At 39.0% G+C, this 26624-nt stretch overlaps 1 protein-coding gene across 1 annotated transcript in view; it reads right to left on the reverse strand.

Annotated features, from left to right (window-relative positions):
- MKLN1 (muskelin 1) overlaps nucleotides 1-26624 on the reverse strand; it is a 172911-nt gene that overhangs the window by 141425 nt on the left and 4862 nt on the right. The window contains exon 2 of the mRNA XM_054015895.1: nucleotides 7590-7659. Within this exon, the coding sequence (XP_053871870.1) occupies nucleotides 7590-7659 (70 nt within the window). The remainder of the gene's footprint in view (nucleotides 1-7589; nucleotides 7660-26624) is intronic.

The raw sequence follows: 26624 nt of genomic DNA on the forward strand, positions 1-26624 counted from the left end.
TAGAGGAAAAAACCTATCTAAAGATATTTTTAATTAAGATACATTATAGCTCAAAGATATCTCATCATGGAATAAGGACTATACATTCTAATTCTATAGCATGAGACAATATATTCATGTAATGTTTAAGAAAAGTTTTGTAAATGAGTTCAAATAGTTCATGGATTAGGGACCCAATCTTATGGGGTTCCACAGGCTTCTGTATAGATTTATGTTAGTCTTTCTATCTACCCAATGGGACTCAGTGCTCAGTCTAGAAGATCCCATCAGAGATGCTTAGTTTTGCAGTTCTCAAACTGTAGATTTGTGTCTCCAGAGGTAACATGCTTGTTAACAGAAAAAAATGTTTTAAATAAATAAATAAATAAATATAGAGAGGTGAGAAATAACAGACCTCAACTCTATTGTCCCTCTGAAAATTTGTGTACACAGAGTCACTCTCTTACCTCTCTCTAAAAGTGCAAAATTTCAAAAAGTTCAATGAATAGAAGATTGTTAGGGGCAAAATAGATCTGGACAAGGAGAAAAAGTCTGGCGATAAATGCGAGAAGCGAGGTACATATGCTTGTTTTGTTAAAATATTATTTTTGCTGTTGAAGAAAAAAATCCAGAATATTTAATGTTGTTGTTTTATTTAAATAAAACAATTTAAATGTCTGTCTGGTGATGTTCTCTTCCTAATATAGCATGGCAAGAAAATCCTCCAAATATTAATGATTAACCTGTTGAATTGGAGATAGCTGCTTCATTTACCTTTGGTAAATGAAATAACTAAACAATCATCCATGTTCTGATATAGCTGTAAAACTAATCTGAAGTTTTCAAAATAAATCAATGTTTAAAAGTGTATAGTGTGTACCTTTTAAAAATGAAACCTACATCTATCTTTGAGTTGTGAAGAATATGTATTAAGGTTGTAACAACTAACAATAATGCACTTTTATATAGAAAACCATGATTAAATTGAGTCTTCCTGACTAGCTATTTAAATCAATTTGATTTAAATCAAATCCACCCTGGATTAATGTCAATGGAAGTTGTGCTTTGACCATAAAAGTGATCTATAATGTTAAGTACTCTTAAAAAAAAAAAAAAAATCAAGGCCTACGTGCTTCAAATTGGGCATCCTAAATTAGTGGATGCTTCTAACCTTAATTTTTCAGTTCCCACCTGTAAAATGGACCAGGACCCCATTGTGCTAAGCGCTGTATAAAGAACGAACAAAAGGATGGCCCCTGCCCCCAAAAGGTTATAATCTAAGTATAAGATAAGAGACAACAGATTGGTACAAACAAATAGATGAGGAAGGTCAAGAAAAATATGAGAACAATTCTCAACTTGATAGGCAGAGGTATCAGTAACTCAACTCCTCCACCAGGCGTGCTGTGACTATAAATTCATTAACATTTGTGAAACACTCAGATACTATAGCGATAAGTGTCAGAGAAGCCCACGAGGAAATTAATAATGCTGTCTTCAGAGCAAGGTTTGAATAGTGTGTAATAAATAAGGGCTGGGACTACATACTGAACAATGAGGAGGAAACTAAATACAGTAACTCCCCACTTAACGTCCTCTCGCGTAATGTTGTTTCGATCTTACGTCCCTGATCACTTAGGGAACATGCTCTATTTAAAGTTGTGCAATGCTTCGCTAGAATGCCGTTTGGCTGCCTGCTTGGTCCACAGCTGGCAGCCCCCTCCCATCAGCTCCTCTATGCCCCCCCCCCCCCAAAGCACATCCCACCCACTGGCAGACCCCGCGGATCAGCACCTTCCCTCTCCTCCCCCCGCCTCCTGCCCGCAGCAATCAGCTGGCTTGCAGCGTTCAGGAGGGAGAGAGGAGGAGCGAGGACTCGGCACACAGGCTCCCCCTCCCTCCCGAATGCTGCAAGCCAGCTGATTGCCCGGGCAGGAGGCGGGGGGAGCCTGCGCGCCGAGTCCTCGCTCCTCCCCCATCCCTCCTGCCCGCGGCAATCAGCTGGCTTGTGACGTTGGGGAGACAGGAGGGAGGGGGGAGGAGAAAGGACACGGCATGCGGAGTAAGGGGGGGGTGGGGAAAGAAGAGGCAGGTTAAGGGTGAGGGCTTGGGGAAGGGGTGGTCTGGGCGGGCTGAGGATTGAGTCCCCCGCCCCTGGTGCTTGCAGAGTAGGGGAAGCTGCCGCTGCTGCTGAGCAACATGCTTCTCCTAGCCCTACAGCACCTTCAGCCTCCTTGTCTACCTCATTGTCTCCAATGCCAGTGGGCTGTGCCTGTGTGAGGTAAGGTGGGGGCACCTCCCAACTATAGTACTGTACTGTATGGAAAAAAATATCTAACCAACCTAACCCCGCCATTTACATTCATTCTTATGGGGAAATTGGATTCACTTAACATCGTTTCACTTAAAGTCGTATTTTTCAGGAACATAACTACAATGTTAAGTGAGGCGTTACAGTATTGAAAAGCTGCTCATTAAAATGAGTACTGGCCATTCTGTGCACTGAATGAAGCAGTTGTCCTATAGAAAAATACTGTGTGATCATGTAATTAAAGCCATCATAATGTACAAAAAGGGCTGAGTTAAGGTTGTACAGGCAACCTTAATTATAGCTTTTTCTAACTTCTGCGTGCTTGACTTTTCAACACTGATATTTTTAACAGTTTTTTATGTAATATCATATAATGCACGTTTGTTTCCTTGGAAGTGAACCAAAGTTTTACAAAAAGAACACCCCAAAATAATACTGATACTTGCGATCTCCACCACACAACTCTCGTACATGCACACAATTGATTAGCCTTTAACATTCTGACCCCAGAATTATAAAGCTTCATGGTTCACCAAGTTGAATGAAATGATAGGGCTTTATTTCCTCATACCTCACTTTTAACGCTAAACATGGATGAGCAATGCCAATGAAAACTTATGCTAGTTACAATTAATTTCTTGAGCAGCAAAATTGTACATGTTTCAATATCCTATGGCTATCAAAACAAGTTTTTACGCTACAGAAAATTTACTTTACTAGATTGTGTTTGTCCACAGGAATTTTCTTGCTTTAGACTCTACACAAGAAAGTATTTAATTTTCTGAAAAACTGGGCTTGGGACTCAGATCCACCATTTCACACTGATAATATATCGGCCGCAAGCCTTGAGAGTCCCATGGAATTCAGCCTATCAACAAACAGAATTCTGATGCCAAAATTTATTTCACTACAGGCATATCGAGAGATTCATAGGTTGTCTGCTAAGACAAACAGCAGAGTGGAACAAAACTAAGTTTTCCCAGTGCCAAACCATCCCAATCTTTCTCACACACACACGTACCAACCCTCCTCAAGCCTTGCACAGAGGGACGTCTATACATAAGGGGCATCCTGATCTTATTAGGAGGCCTGAATAAAAACTATAGCCAAGAGAAAAATATTTTAAATTGACTTATTAGCTGACGTTATAAGAAAAATCAAGCTCATTTCTAACTAATCCACTGTTTTGACAGAGCTTAACAAATGAAGGCAAAATGTGTCAAAGAAAGAAAAAAAAAGCTCACTGTAGACCGGGGTGGGGAAACTATGGCCCAGGAGCCATATCTGACTCTTCAGATGTTTTAATTTGGCCCTCGAGCTCCTGCCAGGGAGTGGGGTCCAGGGCTTGCCCCGCTCCAGTGCTCCAGCCGGGGAGTGGGGTTGGGGGCTTGCCACACTCTGTGTGGCTCCTGGAAACAGCAGCATGTCCCCCTCTCTGGCTCCTACATGTAGGGGCAACCAGGGAGCCCCCACACCCTGCCCCTGCCCCAAGCACCATCCCCCCAGCTCCCATTGGCCGGGAACCACGGCCAATGGGAGCTGCAGGAGTGGCACCTGAGGACAGGGCAGCGTGCAGAGCTGCCTGGCCGTGCCTCAACGTAGGAGACTTAGGGGGGACACGCTGCTGCTTCCAGGAGCTGCTTGAGGTAAGTGCTGCCTGGAGCCTACCCCCCTGCCCCTGACCTGATCCTCCTCCAACCCTCAGTCCCAGCCCAGAGGACCCTCCTGCACCTCTAACCCCTTATCCCCACCCCAGAGCCTGCACCCCCAGTCAGAGCCCTCTCTCTCACACACACACACACACACACACCCCAACACCCTGCCCCAGCCCGCATCCTGAAATCTTCATTTCTGGCCCCACCCCAGAGCCTGCACACCAAGCTGGAGCCCTCACCCCCTTCCACACCGCAACTCCCAGTTTCGTGAGCATTCATGGCCCCCCATACAATTTCTATACCCAGATGTGGCCCTCGGGCCAAAAAGTTTGCCCACCCCTGCTGTAGACTATCCCTTCCCCAAACCAGCGATCCCTTTTTACTACCTGTTAGAAAGGCCGCCTCTTTGAGAACTATTAGGCATAAAGGAAAACATTCCTACATTCTTAGTAACCATATTAAGCTTAAGAAATGGTTCTTACTCAGCTGGGTTTCAATTTGACCCTATAGTTAGATTATTATTTCTCAGTGGGGTTTTTTAAGTGACAGTTATGAAGTCTCTCAAAAACATTAGAAGGCTAAATGTTCTATTTACTGATGTCAGTTCTGAACATAGGAGTGAGAGTAAACTTCTAATTACTCTTCACAATGAGAATGAAGGTGACTTAAGTCAGTCAAGAACTCTGAACAATCTAAGCTGTAGAATCAAAGGGAAAAAACACCTAAGGGAAAGGAGCTTAATTTCAAACAATTTTTGACCCGAACCCATGATAGACACACGAGTCTCCAGTTGCAGAGAACTAGATTCTTGCCAAACAATCTAGGAAAGGAAGTGAGGCTGAATGCTCTGAATATACCTCATGACATTTCCTTACTAATTGATACTACAAAGTAAGAACATGCTGCCACAGAAGCTGTAAGGAGGGAGAAAGCAGAAGATGATTTGCTCTCAAGAAAGTTATTTTTCAATCTCAATACTCATTATCCTGTAACCATTCTAGGATGGACTAAGATTGCTTGGAAGTGGGGAACAACATTTTTTTCTACATCTACAAACCAACACATTTGTGCTGTACAAGATAAAAAACAAGTAATTTTAAACTGACTGAGCAGATGTACTAGCCCTGGGGATCAGAGGAAGATGGTATGTGAAATATGCATTATTTGGTTTTCCTTGAAATCTCTGGCTTTGTGAAGTCAGAAGACAACACAGAGATAACAACCAAATAGGTAAAAAATAATGTTCCCAAAACCAGAACAGGTGCTCATACTACAGTGATGTGGCTATGTGTGTACCTAAATAGCAATCCCTGAACAGAAACCTTGATCATCAGGATCCAAAAGAAGTCACTCTTCATCACAGTTTTTGACAACTGCACACATTGTGAAAGGTTTTCTGAACTCCAAAACTTTGTGGTGGGGGAAGACTTCATGTAGATGAATTTTTGTGCCAATGGAGATCATTGAAAATACTTTTGCTGAAAGGCCCTAGACTTGTAAACTTGAGGGCTGGAGACAAGATATTCACAGTGGATGATCTCATTGCTGTAGAATATTGTCAGACCTGTGCATGTTTGTTAGCCTTCAGACTGAAACAGAACATTCATCTTTCCAGCCAAGCATTTGCCCCACACAGTCTAAGTGTTGCGGCATTTTCTCTTTTGATTAATTTTCTGATGTTTCTTGGGTGGGTAAGTGGAGGGTTACTATTGCTACACATTATGAACATTCATAAATCTCTTGTGTGTGGCAGCAGGTACATTATATGCTAAATAAATTAATTTAAAAGCAAATCAAAAACAAACAAACAAAAAAAGAGAAGTTGTGATCTAGTGAAGTAAAAGTGACAAGGAAGTTTGTGAATAGTACTGGTCCTGGGGGAAAAAGAAAATCTCTTGTTGCCTAGATCAGGAAAAATGTAAACTCAGAGTAAACAAATGCAGCCAAAAGCACCATGAGGTCATAGAAGTAAGGTTAAGATTTTGTCAGTTATTTTCAGTAAACGTCATAGACATGTCACTGTTTACTAAAAGTAACAGTGGCAAAATGTGGAGGGTGGAGTTCAGCACCCACCGCTGCTGTTCCCACAGTGACTAGAAACTCTGGGTGGGCATCTCTGCCGCCCAACAGCTCCAGCCCCACCACCCTGGGGCGGAAGCAGAAAATGTCACTGAGGTCTCACAATCACAGATTTTGTGACTTCTGTGCCATAATCTTAGCCTTATATATAAGTAGGACAAAATTTGTGAGCTTAAAAATGGTCCCAGAAGACTGATAAAAAGGAGCACACTCTACCAATATTACCAGATTGTTTAAGAGGTAAGCCGAATAGCAGATTTTGCAAACATGCAAATCTATTTGCTTAAATTTATTGGAGAAAAAGCCAAACAAATATTTTGAAAGAAAAGTGGTAGGATGAACAGATTTTACTTCTCTCAGAAGTTCCAGAAACCAAAATATCATGGTAGAAAGATGAGTTAGACACTAAAGTTGTGACATTAAGACAAGTGAACAAACAGAACCACGTTCTAACACAGTAATCAGGCAAAAGAAGGGGAAATATGATTTACTATTTCTAACAGCTTCCACGTTTAGAAGTCTGGCAGTGTAAGTGATGAACATGAAGAGTATGTGGTCTATTCTAGAGGACAGAATATCCTCATTGAAACAAGACTGGTGAGCACAGGAACTCTATCACAGCTCCTCAAGGTGCTGAGGAGATGGGGCCTGCATGGCAGATTCCCACCATTAGTTCAATGACAGCAGAACTTGAATCACTTTTAGTTTTATTCTTGAAGTTTGAAACGAAGAATAAAAAGATACCTGCCAAAATTCACTTGTGGTAACATGACATTCTTCCCCAAAAAGGAAACTGTTTTAAAAATCAAGGAGGCAAACATGCCCTAAGTGGAAATGTAAATATTCCTGCCAAGAACAGAGACAGAAAAGCTGCAAGAGAGGTAACGTTTTAGGTATCAGATCACTCAGATCCATCAGTCAATACCAGCATGAATAACCCAGCTGTTTAGGTTTTGGAGTAGCAGCCGTGTTAGTCTGTATCTGCAAAAAGAACAAGAGCACTTGTGGCACCTTAGAGGCTAACAAATTTATGTGAGCATAAGCTTTTGTGGGCTACAGCCCACTTCATCGGATGCATAGAATGGAACACACAGAAAGAAGATATTTATACATACAGAGAACATGAAAAGGTGGCAGTAGCCATACCAACTGTAAGAGGCCAATCGATTGAGATGAGCTATCATCAGCAGGAGACAGAAAAAAAAACCTTTGAAGTGATAATCGAGATGACCCATAGAAGGTGTGAGGATACTTTAACATGGGGAAATAGATTCAATTAGTGTAATGACCCAACCATTCCCAGTCTCTGTTCACACCCAAGTTAATTGTATCTAATTTGCATATTAATTCAAGTTCAGCTGTCTCTCTTTGGAATCTGTTTTTGAAGTTTTTTTGTTGCAAAATTGCCACCTGCAAGTCTGTCACTGAGAGGTTAGAGAGGTTGAAGTGTTCTCCCAGCTGTTTAGATTAATAATAGTCAAGATGTAATATAAATTGCAATTTAAAATTTGGGCCTTTGGAAGCCACAATAGGGCTGAGTACTAATGTAGAATTAAAATGCTTACCTGGGGAGGGTAGTTGCTTTCTGAAGACCACCTTGAAGACTGATCATTAGGCTTGTCCACTAAAATATTCCTAAAAAATGAAAAACAAATGTAAGTTTACAATACTAATTTTTAAACCCAAAACTACTTGTTTTACCTGGAAAGGGTTAAAAAAGCCCAGAGGTAAAAGGAAGGGAGTGGGCACCTGTCCAAAAGAGCCAATGAGAAGGCTAGAACTTTTTAAAATGGGGGGGGGGGACTTTCCCTTTGTCTGTCTGTTCTCCGGAGAGAAGAGAGATAGAGCAGCAATGCTGTAAGAAGCTTTAAACCAGGTATAAAAAAAATCATCAAATCATACCTCGAAACTACTTATCTGAAAACCCAGATATGTAAGTAGATCAGGGAATGTCTAGGAAGACGCGATTAGGTTTCTCTCTTATCATCTGTGCTAACCCCAGGTGCTTTTCTTTTGCTTGTAACCTTTAAGCTGGACCTCAGGAAAACCATTCTTGATGCTTAATTATTATATTTGCTCTTTTTTAAATCTAGCAACAGCCTACATTCCAGATACATTTGCTTTTTGTTTTTTAATCAAATTTACCTTTTTTAAGAACAGGATTGTGGGGGTTTGTGTCCTAAGAGTTTTGTGCATATGTTGTTTAATTAGCTGGTGGCAACAGCTGCATTCCTTTGTTTTCTTTCCCGGCTCTTCCCGGGGGGGGGGTGGAAAAATGGCTTGAGGGTACCCCACAGGGAAGAATTCCCAAGTGCACCTTCCTGGGTCCAAAGGGATTTTTTTGCACCTGGGTGGTGGTAGGATCTACCCATCCAAGGTCAGAGAAAAGCTGTATCCTTGGGAGTTTAATACCAGCCTGGAGTGGCCAGTATTAATTTTTAGAATCCTGGGGGGCCCCCACCTTCTGCACTCAAAGTGCCAGAGTGGGGAATCAGCTTCGACATATGTACTTCACATACTCCAAGCTATGAAGTGATTCAAGAACATCTGTAAGTAGCTGGTTTGCCAAAGATAAACAAAACAGATAAAGAATCTTTAGATAAAGAAATAACAGAAGTCTTCTTATAAACAATCGTTAAGTATGAAGAGTGATAAAACTTCAGAACTTGATAGCTTCCCAGCAGAATTTTTACAAGATATTTGAAGAGGAATCAACAGGTCTGGGGAGGGGTACCTTTAATGCCATTCGGTTAAGGGATGAACTTACTCCATGAAAGAAGCTACTGCTGCTCTCCCTAAAGATGGAAAAGACTTTACCATATGCAGCTCTTTATAGGCCCTTGTCACTGCTCAATCATGATGAACAATTTAGCAAAAATACTAGCTAACCAAATGCAGTCCATGCTCTCAGTTTACATAAATTCAGATCAAACCGGATTAACTGATAGACAAGTGTCATATAATATTCTCAGAGTATTTGGAATCTTTCATGGTGCCACACCAAAAGAGATCCATTTCTTGGATCACCTGATGCACAGAAAGCTTTTGATAGAATAAAGTGAAACTTTCTGTTTGAAGTCCTGTCCCATAAATTCACAGGCCCCCAGTCCCTTAAATGGATAACTTCTCTTTATACCAGCTATAAAACTGTTAAGTGAATCAATGGGGTTAAATTTTCTGTTTGAATTACATGTGGAAACTAGGCAAAGATGTCCATTGCTTCCTTTATTTTCCGCACTGGCCGTGGAGCCTTTTACACACAGGAAAAGCAACAAAGAATTCATCACAGGGATAAAACTTACAGGGACACATCAGAAATTAGCTTAAAATACTGTGTCTTCAGAACATAAACTAAATGAAAAATTCCTGGCTTTAAAGTAATTTATGCCAAATCTGAAAGGTTAGCTCTATATTCGCTAGGTTCTAAAAAAAATCATCCCTCCAGAAAACATTTCAGTACAAATGGACAAGTTCTATAAAATACCTGGGGATTCAAATATAAAACAAAACCAAAAGAGCTGTATAATTTCAATGTCAAAATCACTACTTTAGCAAATGAAAAAAAAAAAAAAGAGTGCAGAGAAAATTATACAGTTTCATGGTTAGGTAGAAAAATCAGTCAAAATGACTTTTTTGCCAGAGAGATCTTTCTTGTTTCAAAAATCTTCCTATAATCCTCTCAGATAAAACTAGCAGGAATGCAAAGAACGTTAGAATTTATATGAAATAAGAAAAGACCAAGAGTGAGTGGAGATACTTTGTAAGAACCCATTAACAGGGTGGACTAGCTGTTCCAATTAGGCAGAAATATCAAACCAGACAACTCAAAACAATAGTGGTTTAGGGGTGCTCAAATCCAGCAGTTCTCAAACTGGGTTGCGACCCCATTTTAATGTGGTCGCCAGTGCTGGCATTAGACTTGCTGGAGTCCGGGGCTGAAGCCCAAGCCCAAGCCCCACTGCCCGGAGCCAAAGACCAAGGGCTTCAGCCCAGGGTGGCAGAGCTCAGGCTTCGGTTACTCCTTCCTGGGGTTGTGTAGTAATTTTTTGTTATGAGAAGGGAGTCATGGTGCAATGAAGTTTGAGAACCCCTGTTCTAATTCACTCAAACACTTGATCTTTATTCAGCAAGAAAATTGTGTCAGTGTATGTACTGCTAGGTTACCAGGGTTACATTAAAAAAAAATTATATCCTCCAGAATGGTATAAATTATCCCTCTGCAAAGGCTATGCTGCAATTTGGGCTAGAACTAGAGAAAAAATTTCCCTTCACCAATGTTTAACGTTTGCAAATTATCCAGATTTGAACTCAAACCACAAACCATTGAGTTTTAAAGATTGGGAGAGCCAGGAAATACATATGGTTGGAAGGGTGTTCTAAGAATTTTATCTTATTTAGAAATCAAAAACTTGTTTAGATAAGTTGTTTCATACAGAAAACTAACTTTAGTACAAGCAATGGTTTCCGATCCATTAGGAAACATAGATCGTAACTCTATCAGTGTTTCCCAAACTTGGGACACCGCTTGTGTAGGGAAAGCCCCTGGCAGGCCGGGCCTGTTTACCTGCCCCATCCAAGGTCCGGCCGATAGCAGCTCCAACTGGCCACGGTTCGCTGCTTCCAGCAGCTCCCATTGGCCTGGAGCAGCGAACCGCAGCCAGTGGGAGCCGCGATCGGCCAGACCTGCGGATGGGGCAGGTAAACAAACCGGCCCGGCCCACCAGGGGCTTTCCTTACACAAGCGGCATCCCAAGTTTGGGAAACACTGATCTATATCAATCATTGCAGACACCTACCCAAAAGAAGAAATATCCATATAGGACACTGTGGGAAAAGAATTTGGACAGACATTACCTCACAGGTATGGGATTCCATCTGGAAAAGAGGACACCAACCTAAGTCTGCAACATGATAAAGTTTCTTTAAGATACTATTTGAATGGTACCTTAGGGTGTCATGTAAAATATATAAAGACTGAAAGGGGATAAAATGTTGGAGAAATTGTGGTAAAAAGATTGTATGCATATATGGCAGACCTCTCCAGTCAGAATGTATTGGAATGCAATTCATAACCAAATATTACAAATTGATGGATTATTAAATGATCCTGTGATAATCTTCCTGGGGCTTCCTAGCAGAAATGATCACATACAAAATATATATATAAAGGCTTAATCTCCTCTCATCCGCTAATAACCATGAGACTACTAATAGCATCTCAATGAAAAGGGGGGAAAAAAGTCCAAAAACAGCGGAATGGTTCCCAAAAAAACATAGGAGGTGGTTATGGAAAAGTTATCAATTATGTACCCAGCAAATTAGAGAGAGGACAAAAAAGTACTTCAGTATTTATTTACCACTTATTCACTACTCAAAGTCTATTCTCCTGCAAGAGAACAGCACTTCGATGAGCAGAGTCAGTAGTTTCACTCAATTTAATAAAAATCACCAGAAACAACATCTCCTGGTTGGGGTAAAGATGCTCTCTCTGTAATGTGGTAACATCCTGTTAAAGGGAGATTTGATATTATTGCATAATGTTTCTCAAAAAAAAAATTTCAGTCATAATGATTATCATTTTGTTTGATATTCACATAGCAAAGATTTGTAAGGCTGTTAAAACTTCCTAAATAGTTTCAAAAAGGAGTAAAAATCACAAGAAAAAAGCAACGTTCTTGTATCTCATCTGTCAGAAGGATAACTTTTATATGCTGTCTAAAATGATATAGAAGGATAACAAGAACTGAAGGATGATTAATTCCTGCAATCATCTAGTGGTGCAATAATTCATTTTTTTTTTTTAAACATTTGGTATATTTCTTTTAGTAAATGAACTAGGATTAACTATTACCCAAAGGCCTTTTTTATAGAGCAGTAAGTAAACCACTACTGGCAAACAGCGATCTATACGTTGGACAAAGAACGCCTACTCACTCAGGAAACAGGCTATTTGATTTTAAACAGCACTTAGTAAACTTCCAGGATCATTAGAACTACCTAAAGGCCTGTCACATGATTGGACAAAAATCAATAAATCCTGTGTCAGTCCTGATTATTCTGCATAGCAAGCCATATTTTTAAGTTTCAATGTCCACATTTAATGTTTTGGCCCATTTTTATATAGTATCTCTCCACCTCCTGATCACTGATTTAAGGGTTGTTTCCCTGAATTTGTAATAAGTCGCAAGAAAATAAAATTGTTTCCGCCAAAAAATAAAATGAAGTAAGGGAATGTGTGTGCACGCACATATACTGTATGAAATGCAAGTGTAATCTGAATATATCCACATTGAGAGGCCTAGTCAAATCACATTTAGTAGCAACCGACAAAGAATCAACTCATTAACTCAAGGAGGTGCAGAAGTTGTGGTAATTGTCTGGTTTCCATACATGGGAAAAGTAATTGGGAAGAAGATAGCACTAATTAAAATTCTTGCTGGCAGATTCCTAGCCAACAGTGATACAGTGGTTATAAAGGTAGTGCCAAATCCCAAACCAATTTCAAAGTATTACACAGATAGATAGTCTGACTCTACATGGTTAAACACCTCAGCATCTAGGGAACAAGCTGGTGAAACACTGGATTGTTTGACTGCCATATTGGTGATGTTGCATAAGATTCCAGCATGATTTTTTTTTTTTTAATATAAAATAAAGGCAAGTTTTGGTTTTTTTTGCTATATTCCTCTTTACTCAAGAATCCTTTATGTAGGACAACATTTTCTAATCTCAGAGGGTAGCCGTGGTAGTCTGAATCTGTAAAAAGCAACAGAGGGTCCTGAGGCACCTTAAAGCCTAACAGATTTATTTGGGCATAAGCTTTCGTGGGTAAGAACCTCACTTCTTCAGATGCTGAAGAAGTGAGGTTCTTACCCACGAAAGCTTATGTTCCCAATATTTCTGTTAGTCTTAAAGGTGCCACAGGACCTTCTGTTATTTTCTAATCTGACATTTTTCATAGAGTTTTGGAATTCCTGGCACGTAAGGAAAATTGGCTTAAAAATGCTGCAATAGTGCAAATCTATGCCCAGTTTTTCATAATCATTTCACTAATTTAATAGTTACTTCATTTGTGGTAGGACCCAATGATTCTAATTAAGGATTATGGCTCCCTACTGTATAGGACAGTTACAAACAAATCCCTGCCTCAGAGAGCTCACAATTTACTTTGACAAAAAGCAACAGATGAATAGGCAAATGGCATTTGGGGAAGTACAAGGTAAAACAAGTGTATTTGCGTAAGTTAGCACTTACAGGTGGCTGTTAAAGTTTAACAGAAAACAGACTAATAGATTCAAACAGTTACTGTTTAAAATTTGTCATTTGAGGCTGATATCCATAAAAGCAGTAGCTCCAGATTCACATGAACCTGTTTTAGATTTCCAATCAATTTTTAAAAATAAATTCTCCTACAGTAATAGGCTGCACAAAGTTTGTTTGGGGTTTTTTTAAGATAATTTTCTATAGTTGGCTATGGGAGAATATTCAAAACACGTTGAGAATTTAGTTACCTTCAGCATCTGAATGATTACTGAATCCTGTAAATCCTCAAATGGTAATATCTAGCTTTGAGTATTTGATAGCAACAGATAAATAAATGGCAATTTATTTTAGATGGTTACCAAAAAAAGATTTAATAAGCAAAACTTCTAACAAAAGGGGTTTTTTAAATACATATCTGAACCACTAACTTTTTAATTTTTAAAGATCTTTGGATCATAGAAATAACGCACCTTACTAGTAAGTTTCTCTTAAAAGTCAAAAATAATTAACATAACCCAATGACAAAGTTGACATAGTCACGGATTAATCAGAAGTGATTTAATTTGGTAACTGGTATCTGTGGTGCTATCCCAAAACTCTCAACAAATTTAAGACTTTCTGTGGCCCCAAACTGGGCTTTTGTTCAAAGTACATTTCTTAGGTGAACCATATCTGCTCATAATATTATGCACTTTTATTATTTCTACTGAGACTGGTCAACTACCAGAAAAACTGAATTCCACTCCTACTAATCCCTAGGAGCTGTTTACTTGGCATCATTTGGACCTGCTTTAAGTTTCTATTTCTCTCAATGAGATGTGTGATTATTATTGCCTATGTCATCTCCAGGGATCCAGTCCGAGTCTTATCTGTATGTTCCTACATTTGGAGCACTATTTTATGGCTCTCCGTGCCATATGTATTTGAAGAACTTGTTTTTCTGCTTCTAGAGATACAGCAGCTCTCATTGTTACATGACTCCCTCTTTGACCTTCACCTTTAGCACATCATCCAGTTTTTTTTCTTTAATTTGACAAAAGTTAACTGTCATTCACTAGATTTCAACATTTATCCCCTTTTGCCTATTTCTTTTAATAGCCACAATGTCCCTTCTGTTTCTACTACTCATAACTTTAGGGTTAATTGAAACTCAGCTTTGTTTATTTACAAAATGCAAATACAAAGAAAGTTCTATGGATGCATGTACAATGCTTCAGAACTACACAAGAAAACTGAACATCAGCTCCTCCCCCCTCCTTTGGCAAAAGCCTGACAGCAGGTCTTGCTTTCTGCCCATCAAGGAAACAAAATTCCAGACTTGAAGACACTCCACTAAGAACATCCTGTCCTTGACCCTTGGACACGCAAATCCAAGCACAAGGAGCTCAGGCACCTCAGATGACTTGAGCTGTCACAGCAGTGCAGAGGGAGAGGCTGTTTCAGACAGCTAGGAACCAAGCTAATATGCATTGCAATTATGGCCTTAATGACATGGGACCTGCCAATTTGAGAAATCACATCCCTCCTCCTGCCATATTACAAAAAGTTGGGTCAGCAGATGTGCACAAGCTGAGGCCTCCTCAATTTAAAAGAGAGGAAGCTGTTAGCAGCATGCTATCTGGAAGTGGCCCTGAACTCTGAGTTCACTCCTCTCCCTTCAACTTGTCCAAAATAGCCCATATCTGTCCACCTGCAAGACATGCTGCAAATCCCATTTATTTTCAGAGGGTTTGGGAGAGACATGGATTGAGTCTGTGCACTGAAGATTGATATCTCTGGCAGAGGTGGCTTCTCCACTTCCTTTTCTTGGCTTCAAGGACTCTGCTGAATTTATTTGTGTAGTTAGTAGTTGGCTTGTATTTTATGGGGCAAAAGCAACTAAAGATCAAGAGATTTTGTGTTTCATGTATACTTAAATACAAGAAATTAATTCAGTTAGCCATACAGGCCTAGAGATTAACCCTCTATATGGGAAAGCGATTAGTTAAAGGGCTGGTTTCCACTTAAAATACTAGAGTGGCACAGCTGTGCCACTGTAGCACTTCAGTGTAGACACTACCTACACTGACTGGAAAGTCTCTCCCATCAGGGTAGGTAAAGCACCTCCCCAAGAGGTGGAGCTAGATCAACTGAAGAGTTCTTCTGTCACTCTAGGCTATCTACATGGGGAGTTAGGCTGGTTTAAAACACTGCTCAGGGATGTGGATTTTTCACACTCCTGACCAACGTAGTTAAACCGACCTAATTTTCTAGTGTAGACCAAACCAAAGCTAAAAAAAAAAGTCCCAAATCGAACTCTTGCATCTTAGTAGCCACTTATCCCTCAAGTAGTCTTCATTCAGCATTCAACCTGACAGCTTATCCCATCACACTTCCATAAATTCAGAAAATAGGACCAATTTCTGTCAAACTTTGCAACCTACAGAAGTTTGCATTTTCCTGAGCATTCCTGTGAGTACATTATATGACTTGCAAATTTCTTAATGCTGTAGGAATTGGAATGGGCAAAGCAGGATCAAAGATTTGTCACAGCAGCGGCAGCTAGACTATACACTGAAGAATACAGCATAGTACTTATCCAAGCTGCTACAGGTGAAGAGGAATAAAGTGAACATACTAAGGGAATTCTTTACCATACAAGCTTTGTTTTTACAGACAAAAAGGGAGCATTTTTACCACCGGATAGCAGACGCACATTACCTATTCCACTACAAAATCATAATGGCGATGAGGCACCGTTTAGTTTTTACCATGTGGTGGCTAAGGGAAACCCCACCCATGGTTGACTTTGGAGTAAAAATGACAGTGCCTTGTCTCCACCAGGATTTTACAGCAGGACAGTTCATGTGAATTTTCCCCCCCTTACGATAACTAACTTTTTTCACAGCGAATATGTAGCCATAGACTATTCACCGTCAAAAATAGGTTGCATTTGGCTTGCAGAGGCATCACTAATTCTATCCCCAAGAAGAATATTGACAAATTGGAGAGGGTTCAGAGAAGAGCCACAAAAATGATTAAAGGATTAGTAAACATGCCTTATAGTGAAACTCAAAGAGCTCAATATAGCTAATTAAGAAAAAGGGCGACTTGATCACAGTCTATAAATATCTACATGGGAAACAGAAATTTGATGATAGAGCTGTTCAACCTAGCAGACAAAGGGTATAGCAACATAACAGGGTTCAAAAAGAACTAGATAAGTTCATGGAGGATAGGCCCATCAATGGCTATTAGCCAGGATGGGCAGGGGTGGTGTCCCTAGCCTCTGTTTGTCAGAAGCTGGGAACGGACGACAGGGGATGAATTACCACTTGTTCTGTTCATTCCCTCTGGGGCACCTGGCATTGGCCACTATCAGAAGACAGGACACTGGGCTAGATGAACCTTTGGTCTGACCCAGTATAGCCGTTCTTATTATATGACTGGAAGATGAAGCCAGATAAAAGCTTGGGCCGTATTTCTAGTCTGAATTTATCACTGAGGGGAATTAACTACTGGAACAACTTACCAAGGGTTGCGGTGGATTCTCCATCACTGGCAATTTTTAAAAATCAAGATTGGATGTTTTACTAAAAGCTATTCTTTAGTTCAAGCACAGCTACTGGACTCAAGGCAGGAATTGACACAAGGAAATCCTACGGCATGTGTTATGAGGGAGTCAAACTAGACTTTCACAAACAGTTCCTTCTGACCTTAAAAATCTATTAATCTATTGAAAGTATCTTTCCACAGTCCCCCAAAATGAGAAAAATCTACATCAGCAAATCTACTAGCGGAGCAAAGAATTAACTGATGCCCCCAAAACATTGGCACAAAAGGACGATCACATACATTTCTTCATTAATCCACTGCTCCTATTTCTCCTCTCCACCAACCCAAAATCCAATTGGGAAGCACGACGTAAATCTACCCTGCCACCCTCCCAGCCTTGCCCCTCAATCATCCAGGATATATGGTAAGAGTGTTCTGATTCTGTTCATAAATGTTTGTAATACGAGAGCTTTAACCATTTCCTCAGCAACTAACTGACGGTAAAAGAAGGGTTAGATTAACTCCAAGGTAAAAAAATCCATATTTTAATTAATGGAAAAATACAAGCAGAATAATTGCTGACTACGAAATTTAGTTCAAATATACTTCTCAAGAGTTCCATGAAACGGCAGCACTCACCGTAAGTTGCTAGTGCCAACATTTAACAAAACAAAGCTAGCACAGTATTTGCTGCTACAGCAACTTCAATCAAGAATTGCATACAGACTGCCTCTTATAAAACAAGTACTGTAAGTTTCGGTACCTTTTAAAACTTGTGTTGTGACCCAATTATGCAGTTCTTTCTTAATGAAAGAACCAAGTTTAGCTTTACAGGGAATTTTATAGACCCATTTCTAATTTCTTAAGGATCTGAACCAAAACAAATAGGTGGCTTGTACTGCTACAATGTTTTTCATAAACAAACTTGCTGTTCAGAATAGTAGAGCTTGTGCTCACATTTTGCATTACAGCTAAGAGGTTTCCAAAAGCAACTTCAGAGTTAATTCCTCACCAATTCTTTCTTTTCATGAACCCAAATAAATTTACTATAATTTATGTAGCTTCAAAGCTGTGATGCACTATTAAGCCTATTTACAAGACTTGTGTTTTATTTTTAAAAGAATTAATCAGATTAATGAGGTTTACATTTTTCTGTGTCACCTTCAGAATAAAGATGAACCCAGCATCAAGTTAGACAAAGGGATAACTAAGGTTATTCCTGACTTACACCAAATGGAGTTACTCCTAATTTACACCAGCAAGGAGAATTAGGCCTCTAGAGTCTTTTTTGACATAAGCTCTATCTTTTGGTATTGCCAGAAAACCAGAGTAATGCAATAGACAACGTACATCTGTGTGAATCTCCAGTTATTCTTTGCAGAATTTTGCAAGATCTCCAAAGAAGTTGGGCAACTGTCAAACAAAAATATCCATAAAGTAAACTTTTAATGAAAGCTAAGAAAGAATTAAGACATTCAGTGGTGATTCTGCAATATTGTAGCATTGCTCTTACACAAGCATTTCACTACATAGGAAGGTGAATTCCTGCTTTCATAAATCTGATTTAAGAGATGTTCACTTATACACAATCTCTCTGCCATAACCACACCTGTTAACATGTACCAGACTTATAGCTTCGCTCTTAACTCTCCCAAATACACTGCATGCTCAAGACTTGCCTATAAAGCATTCAGAAATAAAGTACAGTAAAACTCATTTACAGAAACTGATACAGTGAAATTCTAAGTACAGTGAAGTCAAATTTAATTCCCCAATGTGCTAAAACGTGCAAACTAATTCTGAATAAAGTGCATTTCCACCTGAGGAAGTTCTGTGAAAACATGACCTCGCTCTGTGGTTGTGTTTTACTTTGTTCAATTGGATTTTGAACTCAAAAAATTCACCCTGGAAATTAAATTTCATACCAGGTTCTCTTCAAAGTGTACTTTGGAAAATTCTGCCACATAGTAAGGTTTTGTTCCACCCTTGTTATTTTTACCTGAAGACAAGCTTTTTTGTGCTTTGAAATCTGCCCTAATAAATAGCTTGAGAAGTCTCTCCCCCCGTGACTAGTCAATAGAAAATCATTATTCAGGCAAAATGTAATCCAGCAACTTTAAACTTTGCAGAGTACAATAAAGTAGTGTAAGAATATCTGTGTAATAAGTAAGAGGAAAACATTTTCAAGTATTACATGTGAAAAAGAGGAGACCATAATTAACCAGGAGCTGGAAATTCTTCATAAACCCTGCAGGTTTTGAACCCATAGTGCTAATTTGGTCCCTAAATCAGTTGGTGTTGTTACCCAGTAAGAAAAGCAGCCATCTTTTTAAGAAAAAGTGTTCCAATAAAAAGTTAACCCCAGAAAAGGCTGATTATCAGACTAACAGAATCATTGGGCCCACCATATTGTACTAACTGGATCAGTAACTTGTTTCCAACAGCAGCCTGTACCACATACTTCACAGAAAAAAAAGCAAGAATCCATTGCCAATTGGAAAGTTTCTTTCTGATCTTGTCACTGAAGTGTAGGCTTTTGACTCTAATAATGTAACTGTATATGTCCTCATTATCCAGAAACTGAGCATTTTTTTTAATCCCGCTAAGCTCTTCCTCAATATACAGCAGCCATGACTGCCGGAGGTTAATTGTTTATTGCATACAATCGTATTTACTTTTATCAGTTTTAAGGTTTCCACTTTTCAATTTCATTGGCTGTCCCCTTGTTCATCCATTATTGGGAAAGATAAGTAAGCACTTACCTTCTCTGAATCCCTGATTAATTGTGTATACTTCTATCATGTCCCCTTTAGTCACCCCCCCCCCTCTTTAAACAGTCCTAATATTTCAATCTCTCCTCATACAAAAGACTCAGTTACATAACCATTTTTGTGGCCTTTCCTTGGACCACATCTATTTATATTCTCTTTAGATGGGGTAACCAGAATTGAACACAGCATTCCTGGTGAGGGCTACCTTCAATTTAAATAATGACAATTTTTTTTTTATTCACTACTTCATACATCTGAACTTAGTTTGCTTTTTTTGACCATTGCTAAGCATGGAGCAGCTGTTTTTATTGAGCTGAATACAATGATACCCAAGTCTTTCCTGTGTGGTTACAGTTAGTTTGGAACATAGTGACGTTTACAGCTTATTCAAATTATTCCTCCCCATGTTGACCTGGCATTTAATTACAATGGATTTTCCTTTGCCATAACGTTGTCATTCAGTTAGCTTTGCTAGATCCCCTGAGGTTCTTCACACATTTCTAATCTTTAATATCCTAAAGAATATTGCTAATTTATTTTACAACAGCATAAAAAAAGCCCTAATAGGGATTGTGGTCCCACTGCACTAGGTGATGTATAAACGCAGAACGTCCCTGCCTCAATGAGTCTCAATCTAGGGCTCTGAACCTGTAAGCACTTAGGTTCTCAACTTGGACAGAATGGATAAAGAAATTTTATAGCTGGACTACAGAATGACTGCTAGTCTTTAAAGTCTCAGTAACTCTGTTTCCATTTGTAGAAACACTTTGATAATACTTTTTCAACTGGAGAACAATCAAGAACATTTAATTTGAATACAGTTACTTTTTACGTAAATTGTACAGAAATGACTAGTTTTAACAGTATTATATCAATAATTAACAGATTTTAACACCAGAAGGGACCCACATATTCTGGCCTCCTGTATGACACAGGACATAGAATATCACTACAGTGATTCCTGGAACAAGCCTAATAAATCGTGATTAAACTAGAGCGCACATTGTAGTACCCATCACTTTGGAGGGAACCTACCATGTCTCTGGGTTTAAAGAGATCCTATCTGGGGATATTTTTAAGAGCTTCCAGTATCATTCACTAGTGTTCGGAGAGGATCACATGCATGTAAAAAGACTAAAAAGATAGGGGATTGACAGCAACAATAAAATAGCATTCTGAGAAGTGGGTTACTGACATGAAGGATGACAACCAAGATTGACACACTATCAGGGTCGTCATAACTAAAAAGTAGAAATCACTGGCCAGCCACATTGGTCATGAGTTAATAGAAGTGACAACCCTGCTTATTTTCCAGGAGGAGTCTGTTCTAAAGGTGTTGAAATTTCATTTTCTAAATCTGGACTACTTCATCCTAATCTGAGAAACCAACTGGATGTAGAAAATGCAGGGGAAGAGAACAGTCTTCCAACTCGTTTTTGTTCATTGCTTAGCAAAGGAAGTTTAAAGATAAAGATCTAATAAAGAAGAAATACAGCACTTGCTAATTTATATTACTTAACAATGAAATCTCTGAAGAACTGTAATTTAGTAAAACACTGATCAAAGAAAGCAGGTATATGTTACCAGAAAGTATTACAACCTTTCAAGGAGTTAACTTATACTTTTAATACAAATAGGTAAAGACTGTTAGAGAAGAGTTAAAAATTTGTTTCTAAAATACTGTATGTGTATTGATTTGAAGTCAGTATACCCCAAATACAAAGCTAACGGTGATACAGCCACACAATTAAATGGAACATCAAATTGTGCACTATCTAAGCTGATTCAATTAAGAGTATTGAGAGGGATATTTTCCTAAAACCCCTCCCCATTTCAGTTTCTTTTTAATTTCAGCCTTCACCTATGTTAATACTTGGTAAATATGTACATTTGCATCAACACATCTATTACTTTTTTAAATTTATACAAAAATACAGTTCCTCTGGTGACCCTCTTTTTCTGCAGGCCATTCACTTCTCAAGGTCCACCCACTGCCATCTGCCTTAAGAGATTCGCATCCCTGTTAAAGCAAAGTAAGATGTTCACAATAGGGTTCCTGAGATATTACTGCTATAACTGCTGCTGCTGCCGCCATTTACCTATTCACAGGGAGAATCTGCGCCTTCTACAGGCCAATTCCCAGAGCCACTGGGACACATGCCCCACTTGCTCAGAAATAGGAGAAGGCACTCGGGTTCTGCATCCCTCATAGTCCTTATTCAGATTAATTAAAATAAACACCAGTGCATCCAATTCTCTCAGGCTTACAGACTTAAATAGCACAAGCGCTAACAACAATCAAGTCTACCATATGTGCTTGATCTCAGTTCCTCCTGGCTAGTGAAAGATCTTCTGGGACCCCCCCAAAAAGACTGTAAATATTTCCTTTAAAAAGAAAATGCTATCTCACACCCTAAAGCAACTGTATTCCAACTAATCCTAAAGAAATTAGTACTCTGCACAGGTGACCTTGGCTAATTACCACCTCATGTTAAGCCTCACCTTCCTATGCCATCTTCTTGATTAGCTTGCTTAGAATCATCTCCAGACCCACTTAACATCTTCCACAGCCTTGGAGCCATCTCAGTCAGGGTTCAGGCCAAGGCATGGCATAGACACATTACTTGTTGCCCTTGTGGATATCCTCCTGTCCACAGAAATGCATACTTAACCTACTGGGCCTATATGTGGCATTCAGCACAGCTGAGGACCACCACATTCTTCTCTCTCCCTTCAAGAAACTATAAAAGTTCATCCTAAAACTATCAGAATCTTCTCTCAGACCAACCCAGACAGATGTGATGGGGAACTGTTCCAACACTCCCAGAGCATTCATCTACCAAGTCCAGCAAAGCTCTATTCTGTCCTTCATCTTATTGCAGAAACTGTAACACTTGGGAATCTGGCAAGACCCTACAGACTAAAATGTCAGCAATATGAAGACGATACTCAGCTCAACACATCCTTCAAAATCAGATTTAAGCAGCACTATCTCCTAGACTTCCCAATGCCTTGAGAAGACCCACCACCCAGGTTAAAGTGAACCCACATAAGGCTGTTGTTAGGAAAAGGTGAACACTTTGAAGAATCTGCCTACTCCATAACATCCCTTTCTATCAAAGGCATGGGACAACTGATAATGAAGCTGCTTGCAGCTTTGTGAACCTCCCAGACTCTTCAGTGCTTTTAATTAGTTATTCCATGGATGGGACCTCTTTAATTTTTTCAGTTCCTAGATTACCCTGAAGTATTCATGTAAAGATCATCTTTAAAATGTTTTTGATGCTATAAACATCAGGTTCCAGCTGTGACTGAGAACTTTACCAAGTCTAAAATGGAAGTTATTAAAACACATAGGATTTTTATATGACTACTAGGAAACAATAAATCAAGTTCTAGAATTGTCTAATGGGGAAGGGAAATGGGTGGAGTCACTGAAGAAAGAGCAGGGCATGATTAATGGGCAGAATCACTTTTCGTTTGGTATTGAAAAGGAGGAAGAGGGTAAAGTCCTGAACTATTAAAAGCACACGGTTTGGTAGAATCTAGGAACAACTTCAAGGTGGGTTGTGCATCTGATAATGTGATAAAGCTGACTAGCTCATCTTATTTTGCACTAGTCAGTGTCAGAATTCATTCTATGGTTGTTTCTGATTCCAACAATAAATGTTAAAGATGATCAATACTGAAAGCAGGGATTAACATTAGTGCATAGGGATTAACAAATACTATCAAAGGACTCTGTGTTCAAAATCAAAAGGAAGAAGTTGGAAACAATCAATTGAATAAACTAAAGAAATAAAAACAAATACATTTTCTAAAGTAAAATGTAAACATTGACAAAAGCTATTAAGTAATAAGATGGAAGAAGTCTGTGCTCATATCAAGTAAAAAAATAATCAGTTGCTTTGGATAACTCAAGGTCAAATTCATTATTGAAGGAAACTTGTCTATTGACATAGAAGACCAGAACACAGAGTTTTTGATGACCCAGCAAGGGATATGCCATCATCAAAATATTGCCAGGATGATTTAAAAAAAATGTGTCTGATTCCAAGTTTCCAGGAGCAATAATTCCGTGTCAACTGAATTCAGGAGTGGTCTCTGTTCATCTTCAACACCCAAAAGTACAGTAAAGATTAATCAGTGATTATGCCATAAAAAAAAGACAGACTTGAACTTCAAGTTCCAACTTTCTTTTATAACTTTTAGAAAAATCCATTTCTTTACATTGTTCAAGCACTTTGCCCTATATATACTCTTCCAGACTGATTTAAACTTGCTGGTTCACTACTAGATGCAGCAACAGAAAAGCTAGGGAAAGAACTGAGGAATAAAAGAATCAGGTACACAATGCATATCACTTGTTGAAATTGAGAATTGATCCAGTAAGTACTATACAATCTCTAAAGGGAAAAAATGTGTTCCTATTTAATAGAAGTGATTCTATACTTTAAAAGGAAAACCTTATTTGCATACAAGTTGCTGAAGATGCCATCCAAGAATGCAGATAAAAGCATGATACGGTCTCTCATTTACTCTGAAAACAAAAATGAAATAAGGATGAAAATTTAGGTACAACCATCTAAACTTCTGACATATGAATGGAGAGCACACTTCAGCTCACCGAGAAAGTATTAAGACCTAAAGCAATCTAAAGCACAATTTTCAGAGTAGCAGCTGTGTTAGTCTGTATCCGCAAAAAGAACAGGAGTACTTGTGGCACCTTAGAGACTAACAAATTTATTAGAGCATAAGCTTTCGTGGACTACAGCCCACTTCTTCGGATGCATATAAAGCACAATGTGGTAGTTCAAACATTCTTCCAAAATTGTCATTAGCAGCATAATAGACTGAAAGAGGGCAGATGGACGGATGAAATGCAGAGACTGAGACACTCAGGAAAATTGTTTCTCTACATCTGCATCCAACTGTCATTAAGTATGTTGACATTTGCACTGTGTACAAGGATGACTGATCAAAATACAGCATGCTTTTTACCTAATGGACTCTACACAACAACAGCACTAAACATATACAGTAGAATCTCAGAGTTACAAACTGACCTGTCAACCACACACCTAATTTGGAATTGCAAGTATGCAAGCAGGCAGCAGCAGCGACACAAAAAAAACAAAGCCAAAAAAATGTAAATACAGTACTGTGTTAAATGTAAACTACTAAAAATATAAAGGAAAAGATTTAAAAAAGATTTGATAAGGTAAGGAAACCGTTTCTGTGCTTGTTTCATTTAAATTAAGATGGTTAAAAGCAGCTTTTTTCTTCAACACAGTAAAGTTTCAAAGCTATATCCAGTCAATGTTCAGCTGCATATTTTTGAAAAAACACCCAGAACATTTTGTTAAGAACATTTCAGAGTTACGAACAACCTCAATTCCAGAGGTGTTCATAACTGAGTTCTACTGTAAAAGCCAACAAAGGCATTTTCAGAGGGACCTGACAGACTGCAATCTGATGACACTACTGTTGCAGTCCAAATGGAAATCTGCTTTCACCTAATTAATAAAGAACTGGAACTACTTAAGGAAAGTCCAAAAACAAGCTTCAGGAACTTTTCATACTTAGTCTTCACTGATCACAAATCAAAGGTTGAGTCCAGAACAGGAAGAAAAAGCTGATTTGTGACTAAAGGAACATAAGGGAGTTCCTCTTTCTACCATTTAAAATTAAGATACAAATTTCGACTCTAAGTCTATGAAGAAGCTTGTCACATCAGTTTTTCTAAACTGTGGAAATATAATCTCAAAAAACAGGACAGCTGAATTCAGAATGTTACCAGTTTTCAAAAAAAGAAAACTGAATGCCACTCCAGCAAGCTCAGAATCAATCAACCGCATTCTTAACACTCTGACTCTTCTGATCAAAACTTTTTAATAGGTTAGATTGTGAAAAAGCAAGTTTATCCATATCTAAGGGTAAATACAAGAATGGTAGATACTAGTTTACTCCTGGGGGGAATTCTGCACCAAAAAATTAAAAATTCTTCATATTTTATTTGTCAAAGCAACACAATATAATCATGCCAGTTTCAATTATTTTGGTAATTTATTTCAAAATATCTGTCAGCAAACATGTCTAACAATACAGACAACAACAAAGATTCAGGAAATGTTTTTTGACAAATAGATTCCTTACTAAGCATATTAATACAGAACTTTGAGTAATAATTCATTTAAATTACAATACAGAAACGTATTCCCCACAAAAGCAGTGCAAAGTCTTGGGGGAGTCAGGGGTAAAGGAGGAACTGAGGGAGAAGGAAGTAATTGCTGGGAAGGAGCCTAGGAGTGAACCTAGAGGGTTGTTGGGTATGTGTGGGGAAAAATACAGAAAAATACCTGGTACAGCGGGTGAGCCAGGTACCCTCTGTTCTGGTGCCATCGCAACCCCTATTGGGCAAAAGGCATAACTGCAGCAACTCTCCAGCAGAATATATTTTCTGCAGCAAAAAAAAAATCTGCAGGGGACATGAATTCTGCGCATGTGCAGTGGTGCAGAATTCCCCCGGACTAAAACAATTCTGCACAATGTATGATGTTTTGTGTCTGAGGAATATACATGCTTATGAAGTGAAACAGTAAACCTTTTCTATTTCACTTAATAAAAACCCTGAAGGGAATTTCCTAGTTTTATCGCTTTACAGAAAAAAATATGGGATATTTAGTGGTGGGAAAAGTCACAACAAACTTCAGGGGGTAGCCGTGTTAGTCTGTATCTACAAAAACAACAAGGAGTCTGGTGGCACAACAAACTTGTCAGCAACATGAGACAGCCATTTCTTCCCAGGGGATGAGCCTGCGCTCTTTGGCAATGCCAGTCTACAGTGAGTCAGAGCAAGTGATGAAAGGAAAATCCAGTTTTTCTTCTCGTCTTGCAAGTATCAAGCTACTCCAGCACAATAAAACAATGACTAAACTAGGCACTATTTGGAGGTTCAGACTGCTATGTGCTAGAAAGATAGCCCCAGTGGAATGCACTTATGGGACATTAAAAGGTATCAATGCCCATCCC

Source organism: Malaclemys terrapin, chromosome 1, assembly GCF_027887155.1.
Source record: "Malaclemys terrapin pileata isolate rMalTer1 chromosome 1, rMalTer1.hap1, whole genome shotgun sequence".
NCBI lineage: Eukaryota > Metazoa > Chordata > Testudines > Emydidae > Malaclemys > Malaclemys terrapin.